The sequence below is a fragment of the Herpailurus yagouaroundi genome, unplaced genomic scaffold, assembly GCF_014898765.1.
Source record: "Herpailurus yagouaroundi ecotype Mexico unplaced genomic scaffold, PumYag 186, whole genome shotgun sequence".
Classification (NCBI taxonomy): Eukaryota; Metazoa; Chordata; class Mammalia; order Carnivora; family Felidae; genus Herpailurus; species Herpailurus yagouaroundi.
The window spans coordinates 47,701,826-47,712,524 of NW_024412417.1; the positions used below are offsets into that span (position 1 = coordinate 47,701,826).

General features: G+C 50.9%; 1 protein-coding gene across 1 annotated transcript; it reads left to right on the top strand.

Annotated features, from left to right (window-relative positions):
* The first annotated feature begins 106 nt into the window (after window positions 1–106).
* On the top strand, window positions 107–9,478 carry GML (glycosylphosphatidylinositol anchored molecule like). The gene is made up of 2 exons (XM_040494586.1): window positions 107–928; window positions 9,015–9,478. Exons 1-2 carry the CDS (start codon window positions 799–801, stop codon window positions 9,302–9,304), a joined length of 420 nt encoding a protein of 139 aa, XP_040350520.1. The 5' UTR covers window positions 107–798; the 3' UTR covers window positions 9,305–9,478.
* The last annotated feature ends 1,221 nt before the right edge of the window (window positions 9,479–10,699 follow it).

The following is a 10,699-nucleotide window of genomic DNA, read 5'->3' on the forward strand; positions in this document are numbered from 1 at the left end:
GAGGAAGGGGAGGTGCAGGGGAGGTTGGCGTGGGGATAGGAGCTGGGAGGGCTGGTGGACGCTGGTGGACCCCAAAGCCTCCTTCCGGGATCCCCGCACCCTGTCACGTGGGTCCTGCAGACACGCATCCTGTGAGGTGGCCTCTGTGACGTGCAGGCTGCTGACGTGTGTCCCGGTCTCCTCACCTATAGGTTCAAGTTCCTGCAGGAGATGATGCTCCTCTGGGCCTTTCTCCTTGTCATCTGGTTGCCTCAGGTCATGCTGGGAGGATATTGTAAGGATCGGTTCCTCTCCCTGTCTTCCCGGCGATAAGACTTTACTGTTATCCAGGGTCAGAGAAAGGGTCTGGGTGGGATTCCGTCACCTCAGGCAGCCGGGACCCCCGATGTCAGTGCAGTTGGTGGGCACAGGGTGGGTCTGGAAGGGTCCCCGAGCTAGGTGAGGGTCGGGAGGGCGTTTCTAGCTTGGCCCTCCCTCACCTGGGAAGGGCAGCGTTGGAGAGTCCAGGGAAGTAAGGGGGGGCGCTGGCCTTTTCTGACTGCCAGGCTCTCTTGGGCACAGGGGCCGTCATCTGCGGGGCAGAGGGTCCCCTCAGCTGGCTCCCTGGCGGTGCTCGCCCGCGTCTGTCTCTGGGAACAGGAACAAGTCCCGCGTGTACCCGGTCTCTGCCCGGAAGCTACCCTGGCCAGAGCGGAGCCCGTTGAGGGCCGGGCGGTGGAGGCCTCCAGAAGTCCTTCAAAGCAGGGGGAGGGCACAGCCAAGGGTAACGGTGGACGGTGCCCGGGGCACTGGAGCCAGATGCTGCTTACTGTTTCCTCGGGGACCTATAATCTGAAATGCTACGATTGTTGGACCATCAACAATTTTAAGTGTCCACAAATTACGTTGTGTCCGACAGACCTCAGGCGCTGTATGACCATGTCTGTTCGTAAGTACCTGTTTGTCTTCCTTGCGCGTTGTGAATTAGGCACCCCACCTGAGCACTTTCAGGGAGCTGTCTGATCTGCTCTGTCTTGGACCCAGCCCCGTGGCCCTTGGCCTGCTCTGTCCCCATCCTGAGAGCCCACCCCAGCCTCTAGGCTCAGCCCCAGGAGAGGCCGGTGTGCACCATCCTGGAGAGCCAGGCACCCCGCAAGGTGGGGCTGTCAGGGTCCACGTGCACCAGGGGGGGTTGCCAGACCCTAGGCGTCCGCTCCGTGTCAGTCCTTGGTGGCGGTGCTGGCGCCCCCGAGTCGCCCGGGCGGTCCCTCGTTGCCCACTTGATTCAGGCTGGTGGGGGGAGGGCTTCCAGCTAAGTAGGCCCGAAAAGCGGGCATCCTGCGGACTTCTCAGGACAAGGACTACTGCACACGGAGGGCAAGGCCAAGTGTGGGCTCAGGGCAGAGCGTGACCTTTCGGAGTGCTCTTGGCTCTTACTCAGAGGCTCAGGTGCCCTGAGAAAGGCGTCCCGCTCGCCAGGGCCCTAAGCTGAAGCACAGGGTCGGCCAGAGGCCAGTGACCATTCGATGAGTCTGGGAGGCTGCAGCCAGTGCAGGGCCTGGCAGGGAGGCAGTGGCCACGTGTGGGGCCCTGCCGGGGGCCTGTCCTCTGGCCCCTGGCCTTCCCCAGTGTCTCTTTGCACCTTAACGTGCCATTCTGTGTTCCAAGCTCCCCGCAACACGGTCTTCTTTCTGCCTCCTCTCGGTGGTACCAGCTGGCCTACCCTGTGGGCATCTGGGGCTTTGGAACTCAGGAAGGAGCTGGAATCTGTCCCGGGTTCCTGCAGCGGGCACCTGTTGTGTGCAGGTCTCGGCCTATCGACGTGCCACGATATGGCGGGACCGGCCCTTGTGGTTCTTGTGATGACTGAGGACGCCCTCGGCGCGGCCGTCAGGAACTGGGAACCCACAGGGCTGTGGCTCACGAGTCCTGGAGCTTCCAAGGCACACGGCCAAGTCGTGGTGGGACGGGAGATGCACGGGCTGGGAGTGTGCCTTTTCTGGGCTCGAGGGGGGCATCTGGGGTTTCCCGGGCCCGTCTTCATTGGTGAGTTTACAACACGAGGGCAGGACTCTAAAACGCGAGAAGAAGAGAAAACAGAGACCTGTGGTCAGCTCTGGAGCCCCACCAAGAGCCCTGGAACGAAGGAGCCTCGGGCGGTAGCGGTGCGGGGGTGCGAGCTCTGTATCTAGTCCAGCGGTTGGTGGTGTTTCCCCAGAGAGCCGTCCTTGAGGTGGGTGCCTTGGCAGTCAAAGCTCCTCAGGCACTTGCACCACAGGAGGAACAGAAGCCACCTTCAGAGCTCCGCTGCTGCCCCTCTGGGAGACCCCGGTGGGTGGCGGGTTGCCGCGCTGGGAAGGCTGCTTCTGAAGGGGGCGTTGGGCTCTGTTTCCCAGGCTCTCACCCTGTGTAGCTCTGGGCTATACTTGGCCCTGGGAGAGCCCTCGTGAGGTCTGCAGGGCTGAGATGAAGCAGATGGTTGGTCTGGAAGGTCGTGATGGTTCTGCGGTGATGGACGCCAGGGGACCCCATCCAGCATCTCCACACTTCATCCTGCTTCACATCCATCCCATCAGCCCTGTTGCCCACGAGCAGTTCCTGAGAAGGTAGCAGTTGCGTGGCCGCTGGCCTGCACAGGCGACAGGTGTGGGGGTGAACACCTCACACATCTTCACGAGAGTCTCTTGTGCGTGGGCCGAGACGGGGGGCGGGGGCAGAGAAGCATGGCGTCCGTATTTTCCTCCCAACTGGGCTTTTCCCCCCCGGCCCCGCCCCGCCTCAGCGTCAAATGGACCTGGTTTTGGACTGTCCCTCTGATCGCCAGGCGGCACGGATAAGCAGATAAGCCTCTAAGAGATGGTCGACATCTTTGGTCATTAGGGAAATTAAAATTGAAAACACGATTAGGCATCTCTAATCAGAGTGACCGAAGTCAAAAACAGTGGCCACACCAAAGGCTGGCCAGGACGGTAAAGAAACCAGATTTTTGTATGTGGCCAGTGACAGTGAAAAATGGGACCACAAATTATGGGGAACACGGTCCGGTTTCTTAAAAACACCATGCAGCTACTGTCGATACCCGAATTGCATTTCTGGGGGTTTTCCCAGAAGAGTTGAAACTTCGCCTGTGCGAAACCATGCGTGGATGTTTGTCCCAGAGTGGTTTGTAGCACCTCGATCCCCGAAGCAACCCAGACATCCTGGAGCACCTGAACGGTAAAGACACCGTGGTGAGTCCACTGTGGGCGTTACTCGGCAGTAAAGCAGGGCAGCTACCGCTCCGTTATCCTGAATGAGTGTCCTGGGAAACACGGGGAACGAGAAAGGGCCAGCTCCAGAGGTGACTGTCCATGTTTCCTCTTACAGACATCCTAGAAATGACCAACTTCTAGATGCGGACCCCGGAATCGTTTTGTGGGAATCAATGGCCAGGCATTTGTGTGGGAAAGGGATGGGTGTGTCCGTATGAGGGATGACTGTGGTGTAAGCCTGGTGTTCCCCGTCACCGCTTTGAGACCGGTGCCCTTGTCGCGCTGCTGCACTGCTGTCTGGCCACGAGGTACCGTTGCAAGTGACTGAGTCCAAGTGCACGGAAGCTTTCGTATTTCCTGAAAACGTTTTGAAGATACAATTATCGGCAGTAAGACACTGAACATCAGAAAAGCAATTTAAGATCTAACGGATCATTAATGACACTAATATTAAAATGGATACAAGTAGGAACCCGTGACTTTCAGAACAAACTAAATTCATATGTTTTGCTTCATAGAGGCATGCTTTGAAATGAGAACATAAAAACTCTGAGAATAAAATACAGAACATGGGGGGCGCCTGGGTGGCGCAGTCGGTTAAGCGTCCGACTTCAGCCAGGTCACGATCTTGTGGTCTGTGAGTTCGAGCCCCGCGTCAGGCTCTGGGCTGATGGCTCGGAGCCTGGAGCCTGTTTCCGATTCTGTGTCTCCCTCTCTCTCTGCCCCTCCCCTGTTCATGCTCTGTCTCTCTCTGTCCCAAAAATAAATAAAAACGTTGAGAAAGAAAAAAAAAATTAAAAAAAAAATAAAATAAAATAAAATAAATAAAATACAGAACATGGTATACAACGTAAATACCGACCCCAAGCTCTTAAGCACGCACTGTGGCAAAGCTAACGTGAACTCAAGGGCGTTGCTTGTGTGAAGAGCAGAACAGCACTGGATGGAGATGAAAGGGTGAGACACCCGGGAAGACACCAGCATCGAGGTGCACACACGCCCGATGATGCAGGAGGAAGAGCCACACTGAAAAATGCTCCCCAGAGCTTAGGAACTGTAGGTAGGGGCATGGTCACAGTGTTGTCGTTAACATACTTCTGCCCATGGCTTCCAGGTGCTAGAGCAAGGGCCCCAAACTTACCAGAGCCATTCAGCTGGGGTGGACCAACTCTTTCTATAAAGGATCAGAAGCAACCCTGCTTACTAGTAGGCCACCTAGACTCGTAGCAAGTGCCCCGCACTGCCTGTGTGGGGGTAGGAGAAACCATGGAGCGTGGGGAAACAGAGTGATCATTCCTATGTCCCAACAGATCTTTACCCATAGACACAGCTGGTGGACTGGGGCTGTCCCGCGGGCTCTTGTTTGCCACCCTCTGCTACAGAAGGTCTGAAGGACGCTGGTTACGAAGGAGGAATACTCATGATGTGTGACAGCAGAGCTACCCATGACCCAATACACATTTTTTACAAGGTCGCTAATGACGTTTGTGATACTGAGTTCATGCCAGGACCTAATGCAAGCATCTGCACGTGTCAAAGGAAGGCATTTCTGCAGAGTTCCTTCTCTGTTATGGTGGACTTAAGCTAGAAATCGTGACTCCAAAGAGAACTGGGGAAACCTCCACTCCTTATAATCACACAGAGCAGTTCTGAATAACCAAAGACCCAAAGAGAAGCCACATGGAATTAGGAAAGAAGAAGGACTCCATGATTCTAAAGCTAGGACGTGGGGAAAATGAGTGGAGTGCAGCGAAAGCAGAGTCGAGAGTGCAAATAGACACTCTCGGCCTCTCGAAGAAGAGAGAACGTGTGCCAAGGCCCCAAGCTTCCACTCAGGAAGACAGAAGAATAGGAAATCCACCCAAAGAAATGAGGTAGGGAATGTCAGGAAGACAGCAGAAATCCTTGTAATGGGAATACAAAAACCCAGAAAGAATCCCCACAAAGCCAACAGTTGGTTTTTGAAAGGATTCATAGTATGGGTAAAATGGGGTAGGGGAGCTCAAAGGCAGAAATGTAAAATTCACACTTTTGTTATCAGAAATGCAAAGGGGGGGGCATCCATCAGAGGCCACTTTTTTCTTTCCCTTGTAAAGAAAACAAGAAGCCACTATGATAGCCTTCCTGTGACACATTGGAGAGTCGTGATGAAATGAATCACACCTTGAAAAACACAGTTGAATTGGCTCTGACCCACAATGAGATTGTAAAGCTGAAGTGCCCTGAATCCTTTCTGGAAAACCTAGAAATGGAAAACCTGGAGAACCTGGAAATCCTTTCTGGAAAACCAACTAGAGATAGCGTCTCTGGCAAAGTCCACTAGCTTCGTAGGAGAAATCACTCTACCGTACACAAACTCTTCCAGATAATAAAGAGGATTTCTCCCCAACACATTCATGACGACAGTCTGACTCTAACACAAAGCCTAGGAAGGACATTGGAAGGATGGAAACCACAGACGAACCTCTCCTGTGACTAGACCTGCAGCGGTACTAGCCAGATCTGAACCAATAGAATCCTACTGTGGATAAGCTATACCACACCCAACGGAATGTTGTATCCTGCATGGCATCCTGGAACAGGAAAAGAACATTAAGGGGAAAAGAATGAAATCTGAATAAAGTGTGGGAAAATGTGCCATAGGATGGCAAATGATGAGAGACAAGAGGGGCCTGGGTGTAGGTGTTTAGAACACACAGACACACACACACAGACACATACACACACTGCAGTGTGGCTTACAATTGAAACCCACTAGTTCAGTTCACCATCTTAGCAAAGAAAATGGGAAACATCACAGCCACAGATGCTGAAAACTGATGAAATCCAGCAACCTTTCCGAATTAAACAAAAAAATTGAAATGGAAGACAAGAGGACATTTTCTGTCACAAGGAAAATACTGGAATACTTTTCCCTTGAGGTGAAAGTGGGGTCAGATGCGTCTTGTCACGACCTCCACTCCCATGAGGCAGAATTATGGGTGGCACAGGAATTACTAGGTCACTGGAAGAAATGAAACACACAGTGGCTGGGAAATAGGAAGCAAGCAGCTACTTCACCAAAGATGATGAACTTTGGACATAAGCAGTACCTTGGGCAATGGCCCCAAATACAAGGTCAGTACTCAAAAATCAAATTAAAAAACCCATGGTGTATTTATAAAACAACAATGAACATGTGGAAAATAAAATGTGCAAAAACACACATAGCATTTGAAAACCACCACATACCTGGAAACAAACGCAAGCAGATTTCTGCAAGACTTCCATATCGAAGCTGTGAAACAGGTGAAATGGAAGGACTTAAACCAACGGGTGAGCCAGGCTTCTGGGTGGAGCAACCCAGTAGAGGTAGGACAGCTGTTCTCCTCAAGTTCATCCTCAGATTCCATGAAATCCCAGTCAGAGTCTCACCAGGTTAGTGTGTGTGTGTGTTGGGTTGGGAGTGGGGGCAAGTTGATTCAAAATATTCAAATGTTTATGGAACTTTGGGGGCTAGGAATGTCCAAGGCAATCTCGTGGAAGAAGAGAGGAACAGAGAACTTGCACTCTTACGCAATATTCTTTCGTCTCGTCAATGCACATGGTCTAGTGTTGGTGTTGGGATTGAAAAATAGACCGACAGTAGAGAAAAGAGGTCTCAGAAAAAGCCACATGCTTTCTGACAACGTTGACCCAGAAGGTTGTAGGGAAAGACACTCGTCGGCACTCACCAGTAGTGGATGCAGGAAATCTTATACACATGATTTACACAACAGAAGCACTTTCAGATGCTTTCTAGATCTCCATGTAAATAGTAAAAGAACAAAACGTGGGCTTTATTTTTTTGGAAGGGAAATGTAGAAGAATGTATCCCTGGGATAATTAAGAATTTAAGACACCTGAACAATATAGTGCTGATCACAGATGAGGAAAAGCGGTAGTGGGATTACATAAAAATTCACAACTTCTGCCCCTGAGAGGATACTGATAAGTGTAAAGATGCCACAGATGAAGAGAAGGCCCTTGAAAACACTGTCTGCCCAAGGGCTTATATTCCGTATATGGAATGAACTTCTTCTACGAATCACTACTTGAACAAGCAGATCATCCAATAGAAATTGGAGCCAAAGGCTTGGAGGCTGTTTACCAGAAAATGATATCCAAGTGGGTACTGAATATAAGAAAAGTCATCCAACGTGAACGTTTCTGGTGGAAATGAAACTCAGACTATGGTATGGTAACACCAAAAGGAATGATTAAACATTCACAAACAGCTACTTGTGTGGTGGCAAGATGTTGAGGTGGACACGATCCTTTGGAGTATAAATAGGTTCACCCGCTCTGCAAAACTCTTCAGCAGCGTCTGCTAAAGCCATATGTATGCATCTTAAGGACTCAGCATTTACCACCATGTCAAGAACTCACACGTGCTCACCTCAAGACGAGGATGAGAATATTCACTGCAGCACTCTGGGGGAGGTGACAGCCAGAAACAATGCTAATGCCCATCAGCAGTCAACCATGGAATGTTCATCAGTGGAAAAGTGTACAAAGGGGAGAGTAAACCATACACAGCACTGGGCCACATCAGGGATGGGTGTCCCAAACACAAAGCAGAGAAAAGAAGCCAGACCCCAAAACAGACAGTACAGGAGTTCATATTCACAAAGTGCAAAAACAGACAAAACTAACACATAGGCTTGGAAATCCAGACATTTCTTATCTTTAGCCTTGGCTGCTTTTAGTGCCTGATGGAGGAACAGAGGCAGGAATTCGGTAGTTTTTATCCAGTTCTGTTTCTGGAGCTCGTGCGAGTTCCATGGTTATGAGCACTTCCTGAAATCCAGTCAGCTGTCGGCTGGCTTATGAGTGTGCACTCTTCCGTAGAACGTTGGACTTCCAGAAACCCTTCATGTGGCAAATAGAGACAAGCAAGTGACGGGAGCTTAGCTGGGTGTTCCTTCCTTTGATCTCAGAGCCATGAGTGGAAACGTCAACGGTGGCAAGTTACAGGGAGAAAGTATCGGGTAAACACCGGGGTCGCAAGGGAGCAGAAGTGGTGAGTGAGCGCCGAAGAATTTAACTCAGGGACTCTCTAAGGAGGCCTCAGATGGCGCCTTGCTCACATGGCCAAGATACACATGCTTGTGCACCTTAAGGACTCAGCCTTGGTGGTTGGCCAAAGCTGTTGGGCGAGCCCACCAGTGAAGGTAATCACAGTAGTTGTGGGACCCTGCTTGCGGTGGAGCACCCTGTCCGTGCTGGGGCGTAGGTTGGCATTAAGGGTGCATCGAGGTTTATATGTTGGGCCAGGAGCTGGGAACACCTGGCCGAGGGTCCCAGGCGGGAGCTCGTCCTAGAGGGGCCACACCGAGTCTCAGAAAATCAGGTGAGGGCCACATGGACGGGGCACTCCACTTCAGGGTCTGTGTGATCCTGTGAGACATGAGCAAAACATTTCTTTGGCCTCTGTTCTCTTTCTAGAGCCCTGAGATTCTTAGGACAAATAATGAACAGGACATTTCATCTGTGCAGCCATGTGCCAAGGCACCTTGATACTATTTAGAGACAGCCAGAGGCAGAGATGAGATGGCCGTGTAGACAGAAAACCATCTCCAGGAGAAGTTGTCCATGGAGGAAACAGACCCTCTGGTGGCCTTTCTTGGGCGTTCTTTATCCGTGAAAATTCTAGGCAACGTAGTCACATCTGGGGATGTATAACACTAGTTACTGGGTGAACTGTGCTTTGTTGTTTGCAAGCAGAAAACCTGAAATCAATGATTTTCATGTCTACTTTTTAAGGTTTGAACAGTCGGGAGCTACTTGTTTACAAGAACTGTACGAGCAACTGCACGTTTGTGTATCCAAGCGAAGTGCCTGATGAAGCCCCAAGAGTCTTAAGAACTAACAGCTTCTATTTCGTCCGTTGTTGTGGTGCAATGACTTGCAATGAAGGAGGGCCCACTAATATGGAGAGGGAGATCACACAGGACCAGACTATTGAGGATGAGTTAGAAGGAACTGTATGCTTGGGGGAGTCAACACTTTCCCTGAGCATTGCCTCCATCCTGGTCAGCCATACACTGACATGAGAAGCCCTCTGGGAGGGTCTGATCTCTTCCCTCATTCCTCAGAGCAAGTTCACTCTCCTTTCCTCCCTTGTGAGCCAGGGATACTGACCCACAGGGCCCCAGATGGACCAGTTACCCTTTCCCAGCTTATTTCAAGAGAGAAATAAAGAACATTATTGCTTGGGTACTGCTTACCTAGAGATGTGTTTGTGGTTTTAGCATTTGATCTGTTTCTTCGTCTTTAGACATCATCTTGCAAATAGACCAAAACATCTTGTTGCTTTAGCATGCAGAGATGGAGTATTTTTTTAAGTTTATTTTTCAGAGACAGAGAAACAGATAGAACATGCATGGGAACATGAGCAGGAGAGGGGCAGAGAGAGGGAGACAGAGCCCCATGCTGGGCTCAAACTCAGGAACCATGAGATCACTACCTGAGCCTAAGTCAGACGCACAACCGCTCAACCAACTGAGCCACTCAGATACCCCAAGACACTAAGTATTTTAAATAAGGCAAAACAGTTACAGGGGAGAGTGTATGAGTTTGCTCAAAGAGAGGTCCCAGCTATGCTCGGACCACAGGCACCCGAGGCCACCTGAGACTCTGTGCTTTAGTTCTAAGGCGGGGATGATGGAAGCTGAGAGGGAGCTGGGCAAGAGGTGGCACGTGGATATCAAAGCCTGACGTTAGAGACTGTGCCCGGTGCCCTGTGTGGGCCAATCAGACAAGTTGTGCACGGGCTGTAGTCCTCCCTCAAAGTTGGGCCTATCCTCCCACCAGGGCTAGAAGGTCTCCCAGGTGCTGACATTTGAGCAGGGGGAGAGGCTGGGAGTCTGCTGGTGACCAACTTGAAATGGCATGGAGACTTCTGTGCTGAGGTTGTCATTCTTGCACATGTGGTGGTTTCAGAAAAGAGGTGTGAGGGGAATAGAAAAGTGTCACCTTCTTTACCCTCATCCTTACTTCTCCTTTATCAAACCAGAGCTTCAATTAGATAAAACAACCATAACATAACATCCAAGATTCCAGTGTTTTTACTAGATTCACAATATTGAGGTGTCACTACTATTTTTTTTTAAATTTTTTTCAACGTTTATTTATTTTGGGGACAGAGAGAGACAGAGCATGAACGGGGGAGGGGCATAGAGAGAGGGAGACACAGAATCGGAAACAGGCTCCAGGCTCTGAGCCATCAGCCCAGAGCCTGACGCGGGGCTCGAACTCACGGACCGCGAGATCGTGACCTGGCTGAAGTCGGACGCTGAACCGACTGCGCCACCCAGGCGCCCCGAGGTGTCACTACTATTTAATTACAGAACATTTTATAGCCCAAAGAGAAACGGGCTTCCGCCGACAGCCAGGAAGCGTAGGACCTCTCTTGCAAAGTAGGCAGTTATTTCTGCAGGAAAGTGAAA

Bases quoted from the DNA above. Each gene is read 5' to 3' on its own strand.
- GML (XM_040494586.1), top strand. From the start codon at position 799: ATGCTGCTTACTGTTTCCTCGGGGACCTATAATCTGAAATGCTACGAT. The intron at 929-9,014 runs GTAAGTACCTGT...CTACTTTTTAAG, and splicing joins CTGTATGACCATGTCTGTTC to GTTTGAACAGTCGGGAGCTA.